This window comes from Nothobranchius furzeri, chromosome 4, assembly GCF_043380555.1.
Source record: "Nothobranchius furzeri strain GRZ-AD chromosome 4, NfurGRZ-RIMD1, whole genome shotgun sequence".
Taxonomy (NCBI): domain Eukaryota; kingdom Metazoa; phylum Chordata; class Actinopteri; order Cyprinodontiformes; family Nothobranchiidae; genus Nothobranchius; species Nothobranchius furzeri.
The window spans coordinates 70,048,832-70,076,116 of record NC_091744.1 but is presented as its reverse complement, the minus strand read 5'-3'; the positions used below and the strand labels follow the sequence as shown (position 1 = coordinate 70,076,116).

At 41.9% G+C, this 27,285-nt stretch overlaps 1 protein-coding gene across 15 annotated transcripts in view; it reads left to right on the top strand.

The window, feature by feature from the left end:
* Nucleotides 1-27,285, top strand: part of mef2aa (myocyte enhancer factor 2aa) — an 82,408-nt gene extending 55,123 nt beyond the window's left edge. For 3 of the 15 annotated variants that reach the window (XM_015964542.3, XM_015964541.3, XM_015964543.3), the window contains exons 4-12: nt 8,180-8,311; nt 8,380-8,514; nt 9,665-9,887; nt 11,482-11,541; nt 17,966-18,150; nt 22,252-22,275; nt 23,554-23,683; nt 23,809-23,932; nt 24,139-27,285. In XM_015964542.3, coding sequence (XP_015820028.1) covers nt 8,180-8,311; nt 8,380-8,514; nt 9,665-9,887; nt 11,482-11,541; nt 17,966-18,150; nt 22,252-22,275; nt 23,554-23,683; nt 23,809-23,932; nt 24,139-24,475 — 1,350 coding nt within the window. In that variant the 3' untranslated portion in view covers nt 24,476-27,285. Of the gene's footprint in view, nt 1-8,179; nt 8,312-8,379; nt 8,515-9,664; nt 9,888-11,481; nt 11,542-17,965; nt 18,151-22,251; nt 22,276-22,309; nt 22,739-23,553; nt 23,684-23,808; nt 23,933-24,138 lie in introns of those variants that run through there. The other 12 variants (XM_015964546.3, XM_015964547.3, XM_015964545.3 and 9 more) reach the window with 12 other exon arrangements.

The following is a 27,285-nucleotide window of genomic DNA, read 5'->3' as shown; positions in this document are numbered from 1 at the left end:
CTTTCACATTGAGTTGCCTTTGTGTAGGTAATAAATAGAAATAAAGCTGTCTTGCTATGTAAATAAAGTCCATCCATTGTCTGAACCCACTTGTCCACGCAGGGGGGGGAGGGGGGGGGGGGGGTCTGGTGCCTATCTGCAGCGGTCAATGGGCAATCAGGCGGGGTACACCCTGGACAGAGAGCCAGTCCATCGCAGTGTAAATAAGGTAGTTTAACTTAATTCAAAAAATGACACAGGATACAAAATCTTAAAATTTCATTATCTTTTTTTTCCTGTCCAACAACATTTTCTAAAATATATTTTAAAAATAGTATAATGACCTGTATTTATGTGGAGTTCTACAACCCCTACAGCACTTTACACAATCAGTTATCCGCCCATTCACACATTGTTGATGATGAGCTACGATGTAGCCACAGCTGCCCTGGGGCGTACTAATGGAAGGGAGACTGCCGAACACTGACACCACTGGTCCATCTGACCACCACCAGCAGCCAGAGAGGGTTAAGTGTCTTGCCCAAGGACGCAACAGCAGCATTCTCTGGCGATTATTTTCAGTTCATATTTAATTACTCTAAAGAGTGTGATTCCATTTGATGCAGACGATGCAGCAATGTCATGCAATGCAATTGCTGCGGAACGGTAAGATTTGTGGGAGTGAGCCACATGGACTTGGTTGCACAATGAACTAGTTTGTTTTGATCCAGTAGCACGTTGCAGTGATGAGAGTTATGGTATACAGTATCAGAACCAAAAGGCATAACTCGTCTGTCGATGCTCAGTGACCTCGCTGTGTGGTTGGAAATAGTTTTTTTTGTTTTTGTGCACAGCAGCTCCTGTGAGTTAGACTGGGCAACAGTCGGTTTGCCCTTGTGCCCCCCCCCCTCCCTCTGTTCAAGCTGTGCGGCCAGCCCCTCGTGCCCAAAGGCGGCAGTAGAGCAACGCCTGCTGGAATAGGGGTTCGGCTAAGGGGGAAGGGGGGTTGCTGGCACTTTGCCGCTTTCTCCTGACTGCCCAGTCTGACTTGAGGGCAAAGAAAGAGGCTGCTGTGTCTCAGATTGATGAGGACAGGTCTGTGGTCAGGGTATAGAGTGTTGCAGAACAGACGTCCTGCTTGGCACATCCTGCCCCCTCCTCCAGATGACCCCCCACCCCCCCAGCCCTTTGTATTCGCCTTATCGGAACTCCTAATTGTCCTTATGAATATTTTAGAGGCCAGCAAGAATGAGACTTCAGGGTTGGTGGTACGGTTTCAATGCCCCTGACAGCTAATATCCATTCAATGACCAGACACAAAGTAAAATGGTCTGAAAGACAAGATTAGTGTGTTGATGCTGCATCGCTTTTTAAATACCCCTTTCCTATCTTTTTCGTGTCAGAACACGATCGTTTCCTTCTTCTGTCACATATTGTTGTTTTAGGAAGATCCTGTGACTTCAAAACATTTATCGTTTTTATTGAAATCATCAGACCTAATTTAATTAGAAAACTACACAGGGCTACCTAGGTAACTGAAGGCTGAACATATGATAAATTCTTAAAAATAAATGTGAGGATTCCTGTATACCTATGGCAGGGTTTCCCCCAGCGCTTTATAAGCCTGGTGGCCCGCCAGGCTTTGCTTGCCCATCCGCCAGGCTAAGCGTCATGCCCCGCCCCCCTCCCCAACCCTACCATGTCCGCTGACACAAACGGCGCAGCGAAACTGGAGTCCTCCATCAGCTGATACTGGTGAGAAACAGCAGCGGAACGTGTGCAAACACCCCACCCCCACCCTCGCTCTCATAGAGGAGCGCTGTGGGACAGAGCGCGCGGACAAAAAAAGAGCTTTAACCTAGAGTGTTTTGCACATTTTAAGGGTTTGTTTGCCATCATAGCTGAGAGGCATTTGTTCCAACTATCTTAAAGGTGCAGTATGCAAGAATAAAGTAAGATGACATCCTACAGTTAGATTTGGTTACTGCAATCACTCTCTCACTCCTGTGAGTTTCATGGCTGTTGCCAGTTATATTTCAGCACCAGAAGATTCTAGAAAACAAGCAAAGATGAGTCAGGCACAGTAATATCTGGTTTTACAGGGTACCGTTCCTTGTCCGTGAGAGTGACCAAGCAAAGCCTGGCGGCCCAGACTTATAAAGCACTGGGGAAAACCCTGTGTTAACACTCTTGGGTGTTTTCCGGTAGAGAGCACTTACTACACATACTACGGCGTTACGCCTCCGGTGTAGAGGGAGTGTTGTTTTTACAGTCTGGCTGTTAGCTTGCTGTTATAGGTCTGAACGACTATTTTAAGGAAGTAAAACTCCCCAATCGACTCATTATTCACTTCACACTTACATTTTGCGGTGACATCGAGTTGTTGGTGATTGAAAAAGTAACTTAAGATATTTTTATAGCCGACTATTTGCTTCTAATTCACCGTCAGCTTTGTTAGCTCAACGTTAGCCTCTAGCCTTCTTTACCCGCAATATTAGAGTAAAACATGAAGATGCCGTGGCTTCCTAGGGGTACAAGAAGTATCTTTTGGGTCGCTCTGGTTACCGGTTTCAGTTCTTTAAACAATTCTAGCTTTTTGCCATTTGTAGTAGAATTACAAATGTTAGTGCTGCAGTGTTTGCTCACAGGAGACACAGCAACCTCACACTCACTGATGGTGATCCCTCCTTCCTTAATTTTGGAATGAGAAAAACTAACAACCCTGGCAGCCGGCTGAGAATCAAATATGTTTCAGTATAACATTTCCAACAACATGATTAAGACAATAGACTGATTTGGGATTATCCCACTGTAGAAATCTTACTTTATTCCTACGCACTGCACCTTTAGGAGCAGAGAATGTAAGGATGTGCTGAACATTTCCAGAGTTGTCTAAAACTCCTTTGTTTAAAAAGCATAATTTTTTGGGTTAATCTGAATTTATAATGGCTGAAAGGTAAAAAAAAAAAAAAAAAGCTGATGGAGATGGTTTTTGTTTTGTGCCCCCCCCCCCCCCCCCCCCCCCCCCAAAAAAAAAATAAAGGTAGTGCAGACAGTCAAGCTGAGAGCTTTCCTCCTCCTGCTGCTCTTCCTGTCCGCTGAATAGCTAGACAATGGAGTGAGCTAAAGGAAGGATATGAAGGCAGCCTCATATCCTGATATCAGTGCAGGCAGTAATGTGTAATGGTCATGAGATTAAACAAGATATGTCTGGGAATTACAGTGCCTCCCTTGTCTTAAAGGCCTCGGCCCTCGTCTCTCAGTATGTGGTGAGAAATGAAGACAGAGGAAGGATTTCTACATTACAGTAACCTAGTGCTGGACTGTGGCATACAAGCCATAGATACCAAACTAAAGGGGCTTTTATTCCCCCTTAAGTGAAGACTGCATCACCGCAGGGGGAAAAGGGAACACGATGGAAGTGAAAGTCTCTTAAGATGTTATGTAAGAGCAGAAATATTCCTCAGCAGATAAAAGCTCTCCTATCAGCCACCTCCCCGTGATGATTTCTTAGTGCATTTACTCTCAAAGAGGCCCTTTGATAAGCACATTATAGGGAACAGCCCGGACACAATGGTGATGTCATGAGGATTAACACGCTACCTTGCTTGGTGCAGACACAGGCACAAGGGCTAATTCATGGTGTTGCAGAGCCAGAAGGGCAGGGGGAAATGAGGTGAAGGCTGGCTGCTGCTCAACTGGTTAAAATATGGCAGCTGTGTACTTAAGAGAAGGCCGGAACAAACACTGAATGGCCAAAATATTCATGATATACTCTACTTTATTTCACTACAGGTTGTTTAGCCATGAGGAAGGCTTACGTCTGAGCTGTCAGGTGGAGCCAGTGAGCTCAGAGGTCCGGTGGAGCTCTACCTATAGGAAAAGCTGCTTTAGCCTTTCACAGCCATAATGGAAGACATCCTGTCCTCTTTTGTCCTACACACATTTCAACTCAACTTATAAAACAACCACTATATTCCTATTTTCACTCTGCTTGTCCTCTGTTTATACTTGCTGGTATTAAACACAAGAGGAGGGACATTAGAATGAGATGTTTTTGAGTAGAAGAGTATATAGTGTATCAGAATAGAGCATCAAAGTGCAAAATGTTGTGCAGTAACTCCAAATGACACACTCTGGAACTGTCCTAATTGTTGCACTTGTGCGAAAGACAAAATGTATCCTAATGGTAAACCGAGATGGAACTCAAGGTTACCTTTCACGGCACTGTGCAGCCTCTCGTCCTGAGCCTAAGCTGCAAACCAGAGGAGGCAATTACTGTGCCGAATGTTTCCCATGGTAACAGCAAGGTTAATAACCAGGGCTCAAATGGAGATGCGAGATGGATGTTTTCTTCTGGACGAGGAAGCTCCAAGGCCTCCTCTGGTTTGAAATATGTTATTTTTTTTTAAGTGAAGATGAAGCATTGCATCAGTAAAATAACTTACCTTCACTGATGCACTCACAGACAATAGTGACCAATATGTGAGCTTTTATTTTTATTAGAAGAGCCATTTTTTTTTCTTCGTACAGGTTTCGCTGTTCTGAGAAAAAAAAGAAAAAAAAGACAGCTGGCCTTGCTCTCAGTCATCTTTGTGAGGATGACTTGTCGTTGTGTCTCTCTCCTCGTAACAAACAGCCCATATCTCAGCTGCATTCACGACCGGCCAGCTCTTCTTTCCCAAGCAGGAACCCCACTGGGTGATTTAAAAAGCATTTTAAAGCTGCTTTCATCATGTGAGAAATGGAAACGTTTAATTTTGTCGTGTCTGGAGGAGTAATCAGCGCTGCGATATAAGGTGGGCCTCAGGGCTGCATCCCCTGCTATGGTCATGTCTCTGCAGGGTTCCCGGTGATTGGTCAGCAGTAGCAGCCAGGTCTTGACAGGTGTTTGGAAGAAGTGCACCTGTTTGGCAATGTCCTTATTTAGTGATCCGTTTACTGGAAGCTGAGGAAAGCATCTGTGAGGCAAGTCGCGAGTAAAGTAAAAACCCGCGCCTCCTCAAGTCTACAGTGCTACACATACAACACCTTTCAGATCACATATGGATATATTGACTCACTTCATGCATTAATAAGAAGATCTAAGTCCTGTTTGCTCCTGAGTGCTACAGTTAAGTTGCTGCTTGCTTGAAATGTGGCTGCAACACCTCCCTAAATGGCTTGAGCCAATGGGTGCGGCGTGCTGAAGACTAGCCAGGCTTGTTGTGAAAGTAGAGCAGCCCTGCCCGTCTCGCGCAGCCATGCCCGACCAGTCCGACCGAAATATTCCCATAATTAGCAGGTTGGAGGCCTAAATTTGCAGGTTGAGATCAGATGATCTCTGGCTTGGCGGTGGTGAAAGTGCATAGTTTTAACTCCAGTAAACACAGGCCTTTCAGGACCCTAACTAAAGAAGGGTTGTTTTAGTAAACAGGAAATGAACCGGCAAGGCGTTTTCTTAGAATGAGAAGAATGCCTCTGCTCTATACCACACCAAACAGTAATGCAACTGTGGTACAGCAATGGTCATTCATTATCCAGAGGGCTTCTCTCTCCCTTGCTCTCCTCTGGGCATTGTGGACAATTATGTGGCTGTCTTTTTCCTGAACTTCCTTTCTGTGTGCACTGCGCGTATTAACATTGTTTATTGTGCCTCAAAATGCCCTCCAAAAAACAGATGCTTCTAAACAAACAGCAGCAAAATGAGCAGTTAGATGCTTACCATCATCTGTTCTTAACAAGCCGGGGATTTGTGCCGGAGTTCAACTGGGCCGGTGCGCAGAGTTTTAGGAAATGCAGCTTATTCTGAGGTTGTGGTGCGGGGCGCTGGGTTAGCCGCATTTTCTGCACAAACCTAAGCATACTATCACATCGCTGTCAGAGGATGCAGCAGCTGTAGAAACACCTTCCTCCCCACTCCTCCTTCTACTTCCCACACATACACACGGCATACAGACGTTGCACATGTGCATCACACAGTCTAGCTCAGAGTTTCCTTTTCTCTTGGTCTCACACACACACACACACACACACACACACACACACACACACACACACACACACACACACACACACACACACACACACACACACACACACACACACACACACACACACACACACACACACACGTTTTCCACTTTGCCAGATGATGAGGACCAGAAACACAGAGTAAGGTCTCATTAATGTGTGTAGGTTCCTTTTCTCTGGCTCACACTTTGACCCCCCACATCCACAGGAGTCAGTGACCTTCCTGTAGAGACGAGGCTTCAGAGGCGACCCACAGACGGGGCATGCCACTGTTGTGGACCTGCAGCAGCCTGATAGAGGAGTCTTGAGAGCCACACATAAATCATGTTTTGATGTACACTTCCTTGATATCACAAGCTGTCACATGCTGTCAGCAAGTCTTGTTAACACCGCTATTCAGAGCTGTAATGAGGAGCAGAGAACAGCCTGTAAAAAATGGAGCAAAGGATCCACGGAATATATATTTCTGTTAACTTTTTCTACTTTTTTCCTTCATAAGGTTAAAAAAGACACCTTATATATATACTTATAAACTTTTGCTTGTACGATAACTGCTCAATTTTGTTCTCAATTAAGCATATTTGATAATCATTTGTAGCCATGCATTGACATTGATAACAGTGTGAATAACAGAGTTGATCTGCCGTCCTCCAGATGGATGAACCGTGGTAACGGAAATGCAATGAAAAATGCAAACGCATGAAAAGAAGGTGGTCACATAGATTAAAGAGTGGAAACAGCAAGGTGACAAAATAAGAAGTTTCAAGTGCAACTTTAGTCGTGAGAAGGAACAGTTTCAAAGACTTTAGTGTGTGTGTGTAAAAGAGTTTTGATCAAGGTACTGCGCTGGTGGGCTGTTGCGCACATCTTGGACAGCATGCTACATTTCCTCTGTGGTTTCAGGCTAAGTCTGCATCTTCATGCAATCCCTGACTGACTCAATAATGTTAAAAAAAGACCTCAGTGGGGGTCACGCCATCTGCTGCAGAACTTGTTTGCTTCTTGGTTCTCGCTGTGTGTTTTTCAGAATACTTTTCTGGGGGTCAGATTAGACACCTTTGTAGGAGCTTAACATATTAAAGGGCAGGTTCACTGATAAACAAGTGTTTCTTATTGTTGCTGAAAATGATCGGTCACTCTGCAGGCTAAACGTGATTGTCTCTACCTGATAGATGGAAAAACACTTGGTTCAGAAAAGCATGACAGATCTACATCATGCTGTCACTTAGCATTCATGTACTCACCTATCTTGGTTCACGACGGGGAAGTCTGTTGTTGTTTTAGTGTCCAGAAAACAGCAGAGAACACCTCGGCTAGTAGAAGGTAACTGTTGGCAACTCCACAACATGGCAAAACTCCCACAAGCTTGTGTTATTCATAGAGAAAAAGCATCAACAAGATGGTAGAGTTGCGTTTGCTGTTAGCCAATCAGACGCCAGATGTCCGAATATCAGGGAGTAACCAGAAATCCACACTGGAGGCATTGGTGATGCAGAATGGCAGTGGCACGCCAATCCACACCGGGGAGCATTTCAGACACGGCGCATAATCTCAGCTGTCCTCCTTGCTGGACTTGAGAGATCACAAAATCCCTCGAGATTTCAAAGGTCACGTATTTTTTTATGCCATCCTCCAATAAACCAAGAAGAAAAAGGAGATCGTGTTTGATATCCCTGTTGGATCTCATATATAATGTTGTGCCTCTCCACTGCCGGGATTAAAGCCATGACAAACTCACCGTGGCGCTTCTCAAAGGATGCTGGGAGTAAATGTGCCGTTAGGTCACGTGTTTTGGTGTAACCTACACAAATAAGACATCGCATCACAGCAATAGTCTTTTATTTAGAAAATAACCACACATTTCTACTCATGCCGTGTTTGGTTTCCTGTGTAGCCCTATGTTACTAAGGAAATTGACCCAACCAAGAAGCATCTAATGGCCAAATAGAACATCTGCTCCCACTTTCTCCTTCAGCTAACTTCCACGTCCTCAAATAGGAACATCTAAGCTTTTTCCTCCATAAAATGACTTACAAGACATTTATTAGAAACCACTGCGAATGTATTGAAAATATAAGTGAACATGACCTTTCAGATATTTGCACAGTCCTGTAAGTTAGACACATTAAAAGAAAACACCTCCACATTGTGCATACTTTGCCTTCTCAACTGTGCAATTTCATTTCAGAAATTGAGAAACAAGGGCCATAATGACTGTGCTAGTCCCGATCCTGATGACTGTTTTGGGCACAGCCCCCTCATGGATGACCATTTCGGCAAACTAAGCGAAGACAGTGATTTAATGTACAAGCGCTGCGGTGTAAGTACTTTTTATCGTCTCCTGCCATTTTGTGTTGATTTCTGTCTTTATGTCGATGTTCACCACAGGCGCTAAACAAGAAAGAACACAGAGGTTGTGATAGCCCGGATCCCGATGCCTCATATGTCCTCACTCCTCACACAGAAGAAAAGTATAAAAAAATTAATGAGGAGTTTGATAATATGATGAGAAATCATAAAATCGTAAGTACTGTAAAATGCAATGTTCTTGCTTGGCTTTGTGGCACAAAGGAGTTTCTTCCTCTTAGTTATTATTTATTTATTAATTTGTTAATTTAACATCTTAATCTTTATGTTACCCTCCACAACCTTTGTTAACTCTTCTTAGAGCCACCTTAAGATTAATGCTCCGTTACGGGGTGTGCGTTTGTTTCCTGTGTTGATTTGTTTTGCTGGCGCTGTTCTGGCACACCCTTATATGATCTCTTTTATTAACAAATGAAATGTTGCATGCTTCTGCTAAAAAGATCACACCCTATTATCATGGGTATGGTTGGCATCAACTCAAGAGTACTAACTGTTTTACCTCATTAGAACACACAGTAAATACTTTGCAAGGATTGTGATTCTTTAATGTGAAGAGCTGCTTGTGTGGGGAGGATTTTTTTTTTCTCTCCACACTCAGATTTGATTTCCAAGCTGTTGCAAAGGAAATAATAAACATATGTGATTGTTTCTTGATCATGTAACCCATTTTCTGTATGCTAGAGTAGCATCGGGTCTTAAAAAGGAAAGAAACCTCACGGATCTGTAAAAATCATGAACAAGAATGTACTAAACATGTGTTTTCTTTGCCATTAACCAACTAATGACCACACCTAACTGGATAATGTGATGATGAAATGCTTTTACTGCTACCTGTCGTTGTCACTCATGGCTTTGCACAGTCAGCACTTTGAAAGCAGATGCAGATTACTTGTGATTTTTGTAGCTTTCCCACCACTAGTTTCGTTTTTGCATCAAGATTTTTTTATGACAGAGTGCACGTCTGAAGTGCTGACTGCAGCGTTGCCAAGTGATCAGATTTATGCATGTTATTTTGTATTTTCTGTTCATGTTTTGGTTCACCTTGTTTTGTGTATTCCATGAATTACTAAAGGTTTATTGTGGATTGACTGGTTTATTATTATGTATTATGCACATTTGTGTCAATATGTTATGCTTCATTTACTGCATTTGTATAAGTTATGATTCATTTTTGTTTTATTTAAGGAAATCTGCCAGATGAATTTGTGAATTTGACAACCACTTGCTCATCAGTGTCATCAGATCTTGCATTTTGAGTGTGTTGTGTGTAAATATTTGCATATGTGTGTGTGTCCCCTTGCTCTAGCCCACAGCATTGCCCCAGCAGAACTTCTCCATGCATGTGGCAGTGCCAGTATCCAATCCTAATGCCATGTACCAGGCAGGAGGGAATCTGGGCAGCCAGGCCCTGGCAGCAGCCGCAAGCTCTCTGAGTGAGAGTGGGATGCTGTCCCCTCCGCAGGCCTCTCTGCACAGGAATGTTGGCTCCGGCGGAGGCTCTCAGAGGCCCACAAGTGCAGGCAGTGCAGGTTAGTAGACAACAATCCCAGACAATTTGTCAAAGTGGTGGATGAACTGCTTTTGCTATGGCGGTGCTTTATTTATTTATTTAACACCACCGTTGTGCCAATATCACACAGATTTTATTGACGTTCTTGCTCAGTTAGCTGGGAAGATTAATATCACCCTCACGTCTGTGTTAAATAAGAGCTTCACATGAACACTGGAAGTAATGGGACGAAGCAAATGTGGTTCTCTCCAAGGCTTGAGAAAATACTCAACTAATTTCTATTTAATTGTAGTTTGTGCCGTGAATAAAATACAGTGTTTTAATTAGTAAGGTGTGGCTAAACAGGTTTATTTCTGGCTACACAGACTAGCAGTTAGCTCCAGCCTCTTGCATGGTGCACTGAAATGGTTTTGGTTCATTTCCTCTCATCTAATTTCTGTTACAACTATTTATTTCTCTACAAATAAAAGTGGTTAAATGAAAAATGCATTGAATATGAGGAACATCCTTGGTGTATATACAGATGTTTTAATGACATTTATGTCCCCTGCGATGCTAGCCATGTGCTATCCATGCTTCAAAATACCATCAGAATTCTGTGTTATAAGGTTCATGTAACGTAACATTTCACCAGTACTGCTTGCAAAAACCTCATATTTTTTAGATAAGACTTGCTGTAAATCAACAATTAGCCACTTTGTTCACACTAGCTGTTAGCTTGTCAATCTGGTCAGGACTAATCTCTGTTTCACCAAACTGAGGTTGGTCAAACAGATGTCTACAACAGGCAAGATAACCTTACCTGTGAGTACTTTCAAGTTGATGATTTGGGCCCGTGTGGTCAAAGGTTTGGACACGGCTGGTCTGAACTATCCCTTTAATGCCAATTAATGTTGCACTCATCTATTTTCTCACCTTTTAACATTGTCTTCATCGCACCTTTGAACTGCAATAGCTTTGTGGAAAAATTATGTCAGGTGCACTAGAACTGGTATGACTGGTCTGGCTCAGTCAGCCCAGAGAGCTTTTGCAAAATTCAGCTTTGCTGCAAACAGTGCAGGTACACGTCACAAGGTGCAAAATATCTCATTCAAATTTAACCACACATCAAAGCCGGCTGGCGCGTCCTCATTCACTGGGTTCACTGATGGGCTGTTATTTTAAGTAGCTTTTCTTTCACTTCCTTTTCCTTGTCACTTACTATTTCACTTTTATACACTAGCTTGTTTCTAAAGCTTGGAAAAAACATGTGGTTTCACATGGCATGCTAGTGGTGAGTTATTGTTTGAGCCTCTCCACAGGGAGTCCTAAAGCTCAGATGAACGTCGTCTTTCCAAGAGCATAAATAACTGGTTGCTGAAGCTACATCCTCACAGTGGACTGCTCCAACTAATAGCATGTAGAGAACAACCAATATGCTCAAATCACTCACTTAATTCATATTTAAAATACAAATTTCCCCACCAAGAGGACGCTGAAGCCAACTCTTTTGTGTGCCGTGAAAACAGATCTGCTTGACATTCTTGTGTCTGGTCTGGCATCTCCATTGCATGCTCTGCTAGCTTGCAGAAGGATGCAGATGGTTAATCATATCACTCTGTGCATCTCATTAGGTGGCATGCTGGATACCACAGACCTTTCAGTGCCAAGTGGTGCGGGCTGCAGCCCAGCGGGTAAGTCCTCCCGGAGAGATTCATTAGCTCTCTGTAGCTCTGCCCAATAGGCCTCCTGCTTAGCACATGGGCTGGATAGACTCATTTCTATTTGGGACTTCTTCAAGACCGTTGTCCCCGTCTGATAGTAAATAGAAGGAAATTATATATTTATTGCATGCAAAGTGATCTGAAAATAGCTGTTTTGTCAATCAGCTGCCCCACTGATATCAGCAGGTTAACAAAATCCACGTTGCCTCTTTTAATATCATTGCCTCCTCGTTGTCCCGTACACAGTTTTTTTCCATGTACTGACAGGTGCATCTGCCCCCCACCCCACCCCCACCCCCTACCCTTACAGTCCTTATAAGACTGCAGCGGGTCGGTGGAGATGCCTAAACTAGCTTAACCCTGTAGCTATTCAGGCCATGTCAACCCACCCACCAAGTCCTCAGTACACAATGACCGAAGAAGCTGTCAAGGCTGACATGTGCTCTATGAGTTGTGAAAGCAGGTGGAGTTCAACTCTTTCCTTGAGACTCAGCTTGTTGTTCTCCACACGAGTGCTAGTATTTGTCGTCACAGAGCAGTGGAACATTTACACGATGTTATTTGAAATTGAGGGGTGATCAGGCATCAGCCAGACAACGCAACGACCACCAGAGGCCAGTTTAAAGAGGGTTGCGGGGTTTAGCGTTTGGTGTGGTTACAGGTCGAGGCCGAGCTCCTGCCAGCGACCCGTCAGCGTTTGGCAGCGTTAGTGTGCTGCAGCTGTTGTTTGTATCGAGTTCACAGAGGAGCACAAACTACTCGGAGGACAAACCTCACCGACCCTGATGTCAGCTGACCATAGCTGACACGGTTATGATTTTTCACAAGTTGCAGCTATGATGACCGCAGCCGAGGCATTTCAAAGAGGCCAGATGGAAGATGTGTTGTCTGATATCTCCTCTGCTGTTTGACGACGTGCGCGTGAAAGAGAAGGGAGACGCTACAGTCTGCTGGATCTGTGTCACAACTCTGATTGCAGGATTTGGATTTGTTTAAATGTCTTATAAAAGCACACGGATGCATTTACAGAGCTGCAGGGAACATTACCGGCAACATTTGTTAGCAAACTATTTCCTCTTGTCTTTATGTAAAAAGAAATCCATCTGCTGTGCTTGTCCTTGGGTGAGCTAGTGGCTCAACAGCTAATACCAACTTTTCTTTGAGGTTCATTTCAAACTGCAGCACTTTGTGCACTCCAGCTTGTCTTGTTTATAATATCTCCCCCAACTACTCACATCATTACAACTAATTACATTCTTGACTGGTGAGAAAGTTGTAGTGAAAAGGATTATTTAAGTGATTGATTTCAGGTAATTGAAGCTGCATTGATCACTCATCAATACTAAAACTTTTCAAGTCAAGTTTATTTTGTCAAGTAATGTTTTACCTCTAAAGAGTGGTGATCTTTGACTCGCAGACCAGTGCCCACTGTCTCTTCCCATCGGGCTAAAATCAAACCATATCACGGTTATCACACGTTAACTAATAAGAAAATTGACTTTAAATCTGTCGAGCTCCAAAGCACAAATTGATGTGGAATGTTGCAGTGGAATTTGGAGAGCAGGCTTGAGTAGGTGAAAGGCATTAGAAAGAAAATTCCCCAAACAATAATGTAACTCATGCTTGGGGGGAGGTCACAAATTACGCTTCAGGGTCATTAGGTGATATATATATGCATCTGGTGGAAAGTTGGGGTAACAGTTTTTGTAAGAAAAACATATTAGACCGTGATCTCCAGCTTTGGCTGGAGCGGTTCGCAGCTCAGTGTGAAGCAGCTGGGATGAGAATCAGCTCCTCTAAATCCTAGACCATGGTCTTCAGTTGGAAAAGGGTAGAACGCCTTCTTCAGGTCAGGGATGAGGCCCTGCCTCAAGTGGAGGACTTTAAATATCTTGGGGTCTTGTTAACGAGTGATGGAAAATGGAGTGTGAGATCGATAGGCGGATTGGTGCTGCGTCTGCAGTGATGTGGGCGTTGTACCGGTCTGTCGTGGTGAAGAGAGGGCTGATCCAGAGACTTTGTGTGGTGAACAAAAAATAAATCATGAATACAAGCGGCCGGAATGAGTTCTCTCAGCAGGGTGTCTGGGCTCCCCCTTAGAGATAGGGTGAGAACCTCAGTAATCCGGGAGGAGCACGGAGTAGATCCTCTGCTCCTCCGCATCGAGAGAAGCTAGTTGAGGTTTTGTTAGAGTGCCTCCGGGACGCCTCCTTGGTGAGGTTTTCTTGGCATGTCCAACTGGGAGGAGACCCAAGGAAAGACCCAGGATACGCTGGAGGGGTTGTTGCAACGCTGTGGCGGCATAAGGGAACCTTAGGTCGTTTATAAGTGGTCAGGCCGCAGCGGTAATGTGGCGCAATTGTGTCCTTTTTAGAAAATATTAGGCTATGGCGGCGTAAAGGGACTATGGGGGCGGTCTCTGCGATGCAGCGGACTTCCGTTTATCTTGGACACAACTTGCTTTTTATTGTAATGGAAGCCGCGATCATCACATTTTTTTAACAAGCCGCTTCTAAAGTCCCTGGTGATCTGAGCTTCAGATCTAACAGAGAGACGCTTATTGCCCATGTTCACTTTCGTTTTCAATATGTTTGTCAGCCAGAGCTAAGCATTAGCCCCCCCACGTCCCCTCTCCCCACCTCCCTCTGTTGCGCCATGGTTGCATGGCGCATTTATAAGACAATTTGCCATCATGGTGTGTCTTGCAAAAAGGGACTATGTCTCTTGGCTGACCTGGGAACGCCGTAGGATTCCCCCAGAGGTGCTGGCCCAAGTGGCTAGGGAGAGGGAAGTCTGGGCCTCTCTGCTTAGACTGCTGCCCCTGTGACCCGACCTCGGATAAGTGGACGATAATGGATGGTGGTTTGTTAACGAAATCTTTGTGCAATTTCATCTGAATGATTCCTCACAGACACAATAAGGAGTCCATGCATCAGTCAGATTATTTGAAAACTGTCTTTTGATGTCTTTTGACTTGTTTCCAAGATGTTTTCTCACTCTTACAAGCATGTTTTTTTTTTCCGTGCTTGAACCTAACACACGTCGGATGCTGGGAACAGTAAAGTGTTTTCTATCCCTGAACTTAAAATGAAAACGGAATGCCTTAGTTGTAAACATAAGGTCTTATGTAATGCCCCTTTCCATAGCGTGTTAATAATTCAGGACGATGAACAGAAACCAAACAGCTTTCACCAGGCACAGGTTTCAGTCACTGAGGAGTTCCAGTGAGAAGTCTGAATATAGAATGAGGGCAGGCAGAAACACCCTGAGAATCTCCGTCCTGAAAGCCTAACTTGTCTCTGTTGTCTTGGCTCAGAATTAACTTTATAGTGTTTAGGTCTTTGTTTGCAGATATGTTCCTACTGGCATTGATTTGACTTGTTGCAATTATCCACCATAATACATCTCAGATAAGACTACAGTTGTATTCTAGTGATAATTCAGTAGCAACGTTTGGATGGATACCGTCATTTGTCTGACACAGAGTAATTACATGAATAAGACTCCACATTAAAAGCATCCAGCTTATTATTGTGTGTGTGTGCGTGCGTGCGTGTGTGTGTGTGTGTGTGTGTGTGTGTGTGTGTGTGTGTGTGTTTTACTGATATTTGTCTCTTGGTTGGTGTCAGTCTTTTTATGGATGTAACAAGTTAGAAAACATAACCAGATATCACAACATCCTGAGATGATTACTGATTATTATTTTCTTTACCTGACTGTAGTTTTATTGCCATCCTGTTTTTCTTGTAAAAAAAAAAATGCCTGGGAGAAACTGTCTTAAATGTGATTAATCAAGATTAATAAATTACAAATCTACAATTATTTAGATTTTTTAAATCAAGTCCCACCCCAGTGTGTGTCTGTGTGTGTGTGTGTGTGTGTGTGTGTGTCTGTGTGTGTATTATTTATGAGCGCTCTATGAGCATTGTCCCCCATAGATTCTTTGGAATATAGTTTTTGCTATATTTTAGTTATTATTTATTACACGAACAGCCAACAATATTAATTGTAGTTGAGAAAAAGGTACCATACCTGTATGTATGGCAACTCTGTTCATGATAAAATCAAATGAAAGTGTGTATGTATATATATATATATATATATATATATATATATATATATATATATATATATATATATACATATATATATATATATATACATATTATTTGGATGCAAACAAACCAGGTAGTTCTACCTGATTTTAAGCACAATGTTTTTCACTGTAAGTAAAACAATGGTAGTAATAAAGTAAAGTCATGAGATAACTTCAGATTTATTAGCTTAATGGCACAATTCAATTTCAACTATTTACATTTATAAAACCTTTGATTACCCAATACGTTGTCTTAATCTCATCTATAGTAAGGATTACACAGAATATACAAAATAAATTCCTAAACTTTTTCTTAAAAGTGGTTTTGTTTTAAACAGAAGGGTGTATCAGATGTTTGCTTGACCAGTTGCTGCGCTGTCATATTTCTTTTTGTTTACTACACAGTAACATGTAATTGAGCGCTAACTTGTGACATCACTAACTGAACACACTGAGTGTAATAAGGGCAATGATGTTACAAATCACAACAACAATGCGTAGCCGTTGTGACTCAGGAGTTATCCTCTAATGATAGGGATGGTGGTTCTCCTCCTGTAAGTCAAAATGTCTGTTGTGAAAACAGCCTGTTTGTCATCTCCCTCACCTTGTTTTGCTCCAAAACAACTTGGAGTTTACGGCCGACCTCTTCTGAAGTGAAACACTCTCCCCTGGTGTCATCAGACGGGTCTTTTTGTGCCAATTTGCCACATTTGCTGTCCGCTCCTTTACATGAAATCTCATTTGCACTAACTTCTCATTCCCACTAAATGACATTCTTGCTGCTTCTAATCAAACTTGCTATTTTAGGGGGTGCCTTGGACATTTACTCTGCTAATTCTGTAAACAGTGTTTTCTTGCAGCAGCCAAGTCTTGTGTGATCAAAGCCAGAGCTGATGGCGATAGCTGCTTGTACACACTGTTGATTCAGCTGCGAGATGCCATTGTAGGCTTCGTAACTGTTTATTTGGCCATGAATTGTTGCTCTCCTTATCTGAAGTCAGTGGGACTATTGTTCTATTCTGTTTCTGTGCAAGAGCCTCCTGGTTGTGGATACTGTGTGTTTTCGCTGGAGTACACTGAAGACAATAATTTAACAACTTGTTAAGTGTTACTGATCTGCTGATGTTGCGCTGGATAACATGAATCATAACTTCTTCCCGTTTTTAGGAATTGTTATTTTTAATTTTTTACCTTGCCTCCGACATAAATCCTACCCAGATTTTTATGATGCAGATCTGTCTGAAAACCCAAGTGCACTTGAAATATTATTTTTGGTTTTATACCAATTAGCTTTTTTCATTAGTGTGTATTTGTGTGGAGATGACTGAATCCCACTGTGGACCTTGTGCAGATGAGTCATGCGTTATCTTGCTTTTTTCATAGATATTATAGGTTTACAGAAACAGAACAAATAAACCTTTTCCAAAACCCATGTTGAAACATGGCAACACTTGTGAAACACGCAGAAAAATTGTTGCAGAACCATAGAATCTGTTTTAACTGACACACTGCCAAGAACTAAATTTGTTTCTTTAAAACAAAACACGTTTTCTTCGCATACATAGATTTTTTTACCCCCAGATACGCTATGCAGAATGCCACAGCTCATTACTTGAAACAGTTTGAGAAAACTGTTGTATAAATGTTCTCGGACAGAAGCCTTAACAAGTGTCGGTCTGTAACACTCACATCTCTGTGAAAAGTATTTCTCAACTTGAATTTCTTGCTGAATTTAAATGATGTGTCCACACCCTGTGATAACAATCATCCTCTTCAGGAGATTCGGTAGTTGTGTAATGGAAGGAGTAGAAAGAAAATATGTTGTCTGGATGAATTGTTAAAAAAAAAAAAAAAGGAAGTGACTAATGACCAAGAGCACAAAGGTGTGAACATTCAGAGTTGAGTCTTAACACTTTTCTGTTGTTTGCATGACAAAACAACACAGCACAACATTTTATTGTACTCATTCAACTGCAATGGCCCCGCTCGTTTCTTTTTAGCTGCTACGGTACATTTGTCAGCGAACTGCTCCTCATCTCAAGATGCAAAGAACTGCCTTTGATGTAATCATTCACAGTAAAAAATAAAAGGCTCATCAATTTTAAAATGGACATTTTATTTTTGTAAATGTGCAGGATAATTATCTGAGTCGATTAAAACTTCCCAGAGGGTTGGAAACACTTAACGCTGCGTCGTGGAAAACAGCAAGATGTGAGAGGTTCCTTTTGATGACTGGGAGCATTGCCAGTCACAGTCCATGGTTTGATGATGTGTTTCTGTTGCTGTGCATCTCTGCAGGGAATGGTTTCGTCAACCCTAGGGGTTCGCCAGGCCTCCTCAGCACATCTAGCGGCAATGGCCTTGGTAAAGTCATGCCCACCAAGTCTCCACCGCCTCCTGGAGGGAACATGGGAATGGGAGGCCGCAAGCCAGACCTAAGGGTTGTTATCCCTCCATCAAGCAAAGGGATGATGCCCCCACTGGTGAGTAAGCAGCACCCTGCTGCAAACAAATATCAGTGGCCTGAGGATCTTTGTCAAGTAGTTGGTTGTTTTTGCTGAGCGTTGCCTGTACAGGTGTCATCATAGTTATCTAAAAGGGGCACAATTCAGATTGTCACCTCACTGAGGACTTTGTTTACCTTACCTTAGCTGAGTATTGTTCCCCATGCACTGTGATTCACTTTAATTGCCTCCATGAAATTTGTGGACCGAGGCAAGAGTCTGAGGAAACTTTCAGCAAGTATTCCTGTTTAAGTGAGCGGCTTTCTTTAATTACAAATATGGCATTGCACCACATCCTCGTCACAGTGAAGATGTGGGGCTGAATCAGAAGTTTATGGCTTTGTATGGTACAAGTGGTTCAATAAAAGCAGACATTCTAGAAGAAAAAAGGTTTTATGTAAACATTAGTTTACTCATGGTGCCTTTCTTTATTTTCAGCTTTCCTTGAAAATATATATAAACATGTCTGTATGATAAATTGACAACAGTTTCATATGATTAGGAATGCGATACAACTTTTTCACTTCAGATACGATACCGATATTGCAGCCTTCAGTATTGACCAATACCGATATCAATCCAGTACGAAGTCGGCACAAACCATAAATACTCTTACCTATTTCGTAGTGTGGAATGTATGAAAGGCTTGATCAAGTAATATTACTCAACCGGAGAACAAGAGCCAATAACAGTAAGTATGAAAAAAATGACATTATTTTTTAACCATTGGTTGCAAAAATGTGAACCTTAACAGACTGCTTACATTGGAGATTTTTGATGCAGTTCGATATAATCCGATACACTGTTTTTGGGTCGATACCAAATTACTTCCGATATTGAAATCAGAATGGGACATCCCTACATATGATATGATTGGGTAGGACAGTCATACCAATACATTATAGAGTTTGGCATGGTAAGGTAGGATAGAATATAAGGATAGGATAGAATGTATTGCCATATAGAAAAACTGTGTACAGTATGGCATGATGAACTATGATATCATGGCATTAGACAGGATACAATACAATATGATACAATGCAAAACAATACAATAATCGGAAAAGATACAATATGATACCACATGATAGGATTATATAAGATAGGTTAGGGTAGAGTAGGTTTGGCTTGGGATGGGATAGGATACAATATGATATATTACAATAAGATTGGATAGGGTATGGTAGGGTGGGATAGGATATGATATGACATATGATATGATATGATCAACGATACATTACGATAAGATTGGCTAGGATAAGGTAGGGTAGGATGGGATGAAATGGGATAAGATGTTATATGATGTGATACGATATGATACGATAGGATAGGATGGTTTTGGAAACTATACAATATGGTACCATACCACAGGATAGGGTAGGGTAGGGTAGGGTTGGGTACATTTCTGCACAATATGATCAGGTTCATTAGGAAAGGATACAGTTGGCTCTGACTGAACAAGATGTGATACAGTAAAAAACAATTTAACAGACTTTGTTTTTGTTAGGTACATTTATTTAGAACCCAGTGATAATGCCTGGCTTCACAAATGATCTTACGCAGAATGCACTGAGAGCCATTCTATCTTAAGCTATGAGGAATCTTACAGTAGCAGAGGAGGTGGAGGATGCTGGCTGTGGCAGGTCTGCAGACAGCCTGTCATTAGGCCATAATGGTATTAAATTAATCACACCTCAGTGTGACAGAGTCTAGCTGAAGACTTAATCAGGGGCCCAGAGTGTGAGCCAGATAATATCTTGTCGCCCTTGTCGTGTCTTCCTACATCTATTGATTGAGTATGAGTATTAGGAGCCCTGGCCTGGTCGCAACATGTCCCATAGCAAAGAACAGATGGAAGATGGTCCTTCTTTCAGCCCAGGGAGTGTCCTGTGTTTGTCATGATTAGGAAACAGTCTTTATCAGTAGTTTCTGAGGGTTGTCAGCATCACGTTGTTTTATCATCCTCATGTTTTGTAACTGCACTATGTTTGACGAGAATTTCCTTCTTTATCAGTTACAAGATAAGAGCTTTATATACCCGCACATAGTAGGAGGATAATAGGTAAAATCTTGAAATGTTCCCCAAACACAAGTTATAATGCTGCTTATTCAGTTTTGTATCCAAAATCAGTGTTTCCAGTATAGAAGTTACAGCAAATCTCTTGGGAGGGTGGAAGGGGACAGGGAAAATACATGGCTCAGTCGTCTCAGCTGTTGTGTATCCATAAACATTCAGCCATTTCTAGACTTTGCTGAGGCGTCATTATATTGCGACCATTTTAGCTGTGAGTGATGTCACTGATTAGCTCCAAAAGGCGTTCACAGACATTTAACACATTAAAACTTTTACTCTGTTTACGCACGGCATGATTTAATTCATTCAGGGGGCGGGGAGAGTGGCTTTGTGATGTAAAAAATGGTGTTCAATGAACAGAAGAAGCAGCAGTTTTTAATAGTGGTCTGTATGAAACCACAAAGCTGCCAAAATTACAGTAGTTTGGAGTAGAGCTGAATGAGTTTAAGAAAATATTCAATTGCGATATTTCTAGAAGAAATTGTAATTTCAATTTGACTCCTGTTTTTCTTCATAGTCATAAATCATACCATAAAAATGTTAAGCTATAATTTTTTTCTTCTATCAGCATCTTTTTTAATCCTTTTCATTTTTGAACGTGCTTGTTAAGTGACTGATTTTATCTGTAAAGGTGCTAATACTAAAAATATCTTCTTGTTGTTTTACGCTAATAATGCAAGGAGGATAACTGAAGATGAAAAAGCTTTCAAATGTATTTATTAAATAAAACTACATACAGAATTTTACCCTGCATTTATTTATTTTTTAACAAGGCAGGCTGCCTGGATGTTTTCTGGGCCGTCCGATTCTTTTTTCTGAGAAAAAAAAAACGACTCCCAACACCAAAGTTTGGCACGTGTTACATGCATGTTTGAATTACCGTATGTCATCAGAAAATCAACTACAAAAACGCTAGCCTGGCCTGCCAGACTACTCCTCTGTTTAATTCTGCACAGATAAGGTTTTTTTCTCTGTGCGGAATGAAACAGAAGACGAGTCTGGCAGGCCAGCTACAACAACGCAGCTTCAACTATCACGCAATCGCGCGGAATTGCAATTTTGGTCTAAAAACCATATTTTGCCCTAGTTTGGAAGGATTTGTCCTTGTTGGAAGTTTAACAATGGTCATTTTAAAGCTGTGTGAGGTATTTTCTTTTCCTCTCATTTTGCCACACCAGTAACTCTTCCAGTTTTACAATGGTCAGTTGTTTAGCGATTTATTCCGATATAATTTCCTACTAAGCTTAGCCTAATTTATACTTCACCATCAGCTTCACCAGGGAATTTGTCCCTCATTCTCCACCACCTCTTTATGTGCTCGCCACCTCTAAACCCACGTTTCCCATCATTTCCGTCCACCAATAAAACACTTGCCTTTTCACTCCTCCAGTCGCGTATGAATAAAATATTCATATTTTTAGAGTTTTCCCCCGAGGTATTCTTCAAGCTACTCCGTGTCTGCCGCTAGATATCTTCTACTCTCTTTGTTTTTGAGGGCGCAATAGCGGCGCTGTAGACGGCAGGGGCGCCCTGACCAATCACAAGCTTGCGTTCTCCATCTGGAAAGACGGATGTTAAGAAAAGAGAGCTCGACTCCGTCCGTCCTTGCGAGGGCTCTCCGGCAGGCTCGCAAGGACGGATAATGGAGTTTCGTGCGTCCGTCCGTCCCGATGCAGATGGGGACGTATAAATTAGGGTTTACAACCAATCAGCTTGAGCTAAATTCAGGTCCCGCCCAGCGACTTTACTGTGCCATGTTCAAGTCCAAATCCCTGTCGGTTCCAGAAATAGTCTGAAAAATCATCGTTTTGGGTCGGCCCAGTGAAATGGAGATATGCGCTTCCTGCAAAGGTCCAGTAAAGTTACCCAGAACTTCCTTTAGTGGAAACAGGCCTAAAGTTGCCACTTTTCAGAAAGGCTTGATTCTTATCGCTGTTTAACTTGAGCAACAGTTCAATGCTCACCTTAGTTTCTGTAACCTTTTCCTTTCCTTCTGTTGAGGGCAGTCGGAGGAAGAGGAAATGGATTTGGTGAGTTTGACTGAGAAAATGGCTGATGTGTGAACCTAGTTAGGTGCTGACCTGAAGCCACTGTTCAAAAGTGGGGACGGTTAGCAATAAGGAAAAAAGAAGTGTTTTGTCTTTTCACTGCATGTTTTTGGTTTGGCCTGTGAACATTTCTTTTTAATCTAGCTCCTCTTTTCCCAAAATGTGAATTTTTCATCAGGACTTCATTCGTTATAAACTCTAGCCACTGATTCATTTTTAAGACTTTAGGAGCAACGAATAAAAAAGATAAATTACTAAAAAATGTTTCTGATGGATTGAGGATTACATCATCCTTTTTTTTATTTTGCATCATCTGAAATGAAATCATCCTGAGAGACACTTGAGTTTGGTGAAGTCATCTGGCCGGATAGCGTTGGAACAATTCAAGGAAGCCATCAACATTATGATGCAATGCGGCTTCAAACGTAACCGTTGGCAGCTGAGTGTATGTTTGTTACATTACACACGAACGATATGTCATAGTATTGTTCTGAACTTGAGTGTGTCTGGTTTGGATTATTGGGCTGCATTTGTAGCACACAGCAGTGTCTGCTGCATGGCCACGACAGCGTGTGTAGGAGTGTTTGTGTGGACGCATGCCAGTCACTACTCTAAAAACCACCAGAGTTCTGTTTAGTGTCACGCTGGGAATTAAAATGTGTCATTTATGTTCCTCTTGCACAATCCCATTTGGGTTTATGTGAGTTTGAACCTGATCTCTGGTCTCACTCTGAATTTTCTTCCTCTCAGTCTCTTTCCACTTATCTATACTGAACTGTCCATGCATGAAGAGTTTTCCTCTTTAAGTTTAAACAAAAATGGGAAACTTGAAGAACCCTGCAGTGTGATTTTTTAAAAATAGTTATAAATTATTGATCGATATCCAGAAAACATGTTTGAACAACGAAAGTCTTTTTTTAAAATATATTTGGTAAAAGCCTTACTATCAGTGTAGTTTCTTTGCGTACATGCAGAAAAACATGTGATTAAAAAAATCATGTTAAAACTTCTATTTTGTAAAGATTACCTTCTGCCCATAAAGTCTTTAACCTTACAGTTATTTAGTTAACGGTGATAAAGGGAAATTTAAAAATGTTTCTTTTTTCTTATTTATTAGACTTTACTGCCACCTTGTGGCAGATTTCTACCTGACATTATTGCAAGTTCAAGATTTTGGCCGAAGTATTTTTATTTCAAACCTTCTGTAAACACAGTGTCTTATGTTTTTGTGTTTTCTCTGTATGTGTGTGTGTCCTACAGAACACCCAGAGGATAAGCAGCTCCCAGTCCAACCAGCCGCTTGCCACTCCTGTTGTATCTGTTACCACCCCCAGTTTACCCCCACAGGGCTTGGTCTACTCAGGCATGCCCACCTCCTACAATCCCACTGGTGAGTCTGGACATGCAACCCCCCACCCCCTCAGCTGGGACTGTTTGTAGTGCACGTTGTGGGTTCAGCTGCTCACAGTGTAGGATGTGAGTTCTCAGTGTGTGTGGCTGCTTTTGTTTTTGCAGAGTACTCGCTGAGCAGTGCAGAGATCTCCTCCCTACAGAGCTTCAGCTCTCCCGGGCTCTCGCTGGGCTCCATGTCGGCATGGCAACAGCATCAACTGGGCCAGGCAGCTCTTAATTCTTTGGTGTGAGTAACACACTTACAAACAAAGGCGCACTCTCCAGATGCCCTCACATAAAAGCAACACCCACAATGCACTGTGATATCACGCTGAATCACACATTTACATATTCCCAGCTTTTTCCTCTTGATTTTATTATCAATTTTTTATTTTTTTACTTTTTTGTGTTTTTTGAGCTAAACACACAGTGTCCTGTTTCTGTCTGCTGCAGTGGTGGAAGTCACCTACCTCAGGGCTCCAATCTATCCATCAGCACTAGCCAGAACATCAACATCAAGTCCGAACCCATATCGCCTCCCCGAGAGCGGGTCACCCCGTCTGGCTTTCCGCAGCAGCAGCCTCAGCAAGGGTCCAGCCGGCAGGAGGTCCTGGGTCGTTCGCCTGCCGACAGCCTCAGCTCATCTTGTAGCTCATACGACGGCAGCGACCGCGAGGACCACCGACCGGACTTCCACTCTCCGCTAGGACTCGGAAGGCCCCCTGCTGGTAGCGAGGACAGAGAGAGCCCATCGGTCAAGCGCTTGCGCATGGACACATGGGTGACATAAGGAGCCCTGATCCTGTCTCCTCAGCAACCAGACAGAGAGAGCGTGGGATTAGAACTGGGGTTAAAAAGAAGGAGCAGCGTTCCTTAGAGCTGTCAAAATGATACAAATATTCAACTTCAGTTTGCAAGGCTGAGATATCAGGACATATCTAAAGTAAATAACTCAAACTGATACAGTTAAGTTAAAAAAAATCAGTTGGCTGGACTGAATTTGTGCACAAGCAGGTGATATCAGGTACCGTACTTGGTGCAATTCAGGTGGCATCTACAGAAGAAAAAACCGTTCAAAGAAAAACAATAACAGTAGGCGGTAGATCATCGTAGTCACTCATCTGGTCAGACACTTTACATATTGTTGCTGTTTTGCTGTTGTGCTCGCAAGTTTGCAAACAATCAGAGAAAACTGTTGCTTTCAGGCTAAGAACACTCTAATTACAAACGACGTTCACTGCAGGAACTGTCTTTGAAACGATGCTGTAAACACACAGACCTTTAGACAAATGGAGGCCTCTTTTATTATACTGATTCTGACTCAGCAACCTTATTCAACTAAAAAAAATAAACATAATAAAAACACACGAAGCAGTAATGTGGCAGGGTCAAACAAAACAGCACCAGATTTCATTGCAATAATGCGGCTTTATTTTGTAATTTAAAAGATGTAAGCTGTATAAATACGAAGCTAAGATCCAGTCGAGCTGCTAAGTAAAGTCAACATGTTTAGATTTGTGTAACAGCTCATCAGTAACATAAGCCAAAGCTGTTTTATTTTTGTGTGTGTTGTTTTGTGCCGTTCTCTCCCGACAGCTCACTCAAATGCAGCCTGTTTTTTAATTGTTTTATTTTATTTTATTTTATTATTTTTATTCATATGCTTTATTACAGTGTAAAAAAATCTTGAATTGATATCTAAAGCCATGGACACGTGCTGTTCTGTTCGTACAATTGAAAAAAAAAATTGAGCCAAATCTTTGTCTTTTTGTTTGTGTAAATAGCGACTTTAATATATTTTACCAGGGTGTGAGAATACACTCCATGTATGCGCCGCCGTGTTCAAGAAAAGTATATTTTTGTGGTTTACAGCCGAGTTTACAGGAAGTGGACCCTTAAAGATGAACAGGTTAAACATTTCAGATTTCGTTTAGTCTCCTACGTATTTTAGATAATTTCTCGTTAGCTGTGTCGTATCACCTGGTGCCACCATTCAACTCTAAGCCCCCCCCCCCCCCCCCCCCCCACACACACACACACACATTGGAGAATAACCTATTGTTGCTTTGAACCGAACTGAAGTTCTCTAAAACCATCCTGTTAGTGACTCAAAGAAGACAAAAACATTTAGACACAACTCATGAGCTCATTTGTGGTTGTAAATAAACACATTTATGTAAATTGGCTTAAATACTCATGCCCTCCTGTAGGAAGAGTACCATAGCCCTGCAGTAGGGGCTTGTAGGAAACCATCTGAAGTCAAGCTGATGCCCGTGTCGTTACACTGTAGAGAGAGCAAGTAAAAGACGGGTTGTGACTGTTTCAATTCATCATAAAAGAGACGTCCACCATCTAACTTCGGTTTTCACTGCTGAGAGGCACACGTTTGCATGAGTAGGGTCGCTGTACGAGACAGATATTGCTCTGCATTCGCCACTGCATATCTTGTGTGCGTAAAATCAAACAACCTCACCCCCATCCTCATCACCACCAAATGCAGTTTACACCAATCTATGCAGAAGGAAGCCTAGTACACGTCAAACTGAAATTACAAGATGTCCTTGTCTGGTGGAGAGAAAGACTGTTAGCCTCTTATTTTGAAGTGCCACAGCAGGAAGTATCAAATGTTGTAAGTTGCTGGACTTGTTTAGGTCACATCCTCGTGTTCATACAGGTATATTGGTAAATGTACTACAAGATGTAGAATGTTGTAATCCAGTTTAACTCAGCAGGGGAAACAAGCAATAATAATAAACAACTTCAACGAAAAAGGATCGTCAGCCCGTCTCGGCTGCATCACCTCGTAGTTGAGCACATATTTTAGCACTTGATGACATATCAGGGAATTTTGTAGTTGCTCTGTCGATATGCACCGTTAGGAAATGCCTTATCCCAAAGAGAAACCCTATTGTTTTCTCTCGTGTAAAGAAAAGACAATGCAGACATGGTTCAGGCTTAAATCCTCTCAGAATAAACTCACACAAGAAGATGCATGGTGAATGCACGGTGATACACTAGTTGGTCTAAATGTGCACAACTGATGAATGTGAAAAGGAAAAGGGTAACAGTGAACCTCCGTAGAGGACTTTCTTCACTTTGCTTTGCAAGAGTACACTGCTTTGCTTCATGGCTTTTATATATATAAAAAAAAAGAAAAACAGAACTTAGTGTTTGGTAAGTGTTTGTAGTTGATAGCTCACTTAACTGAAGAAGCTGTTTTCGGTTTGAGCGCTCGAACCGTTTGGTGGCACAAGCTGGACTTTGTTGCCAATGAGGAAATTATTTGTTAAGAAAAAGAAAAAAAAATAGATTTTCAGTTAATCATGCATTTTGTTTCGCTTGAATGTGTTATTTTATTTTCAAAAAACAAAAATTACTCAAGTGAACATTTTTATGAAACGAGATACTATGCTAGATGCTGTTGTACAAAATTTGTATTCTACACAAAAAGTACAAATATTGGCTTTTAATGTGTAATTTAGTTTTTTCCCTCTTATTCTGTATAAAATGAAGTAAACAACTCTTTCATAGAATTTGTTCTTCTGTGAAGTCCCGAACAGTATAAACGGTCAACTTTATTAAACACATCAGTGTATGCTT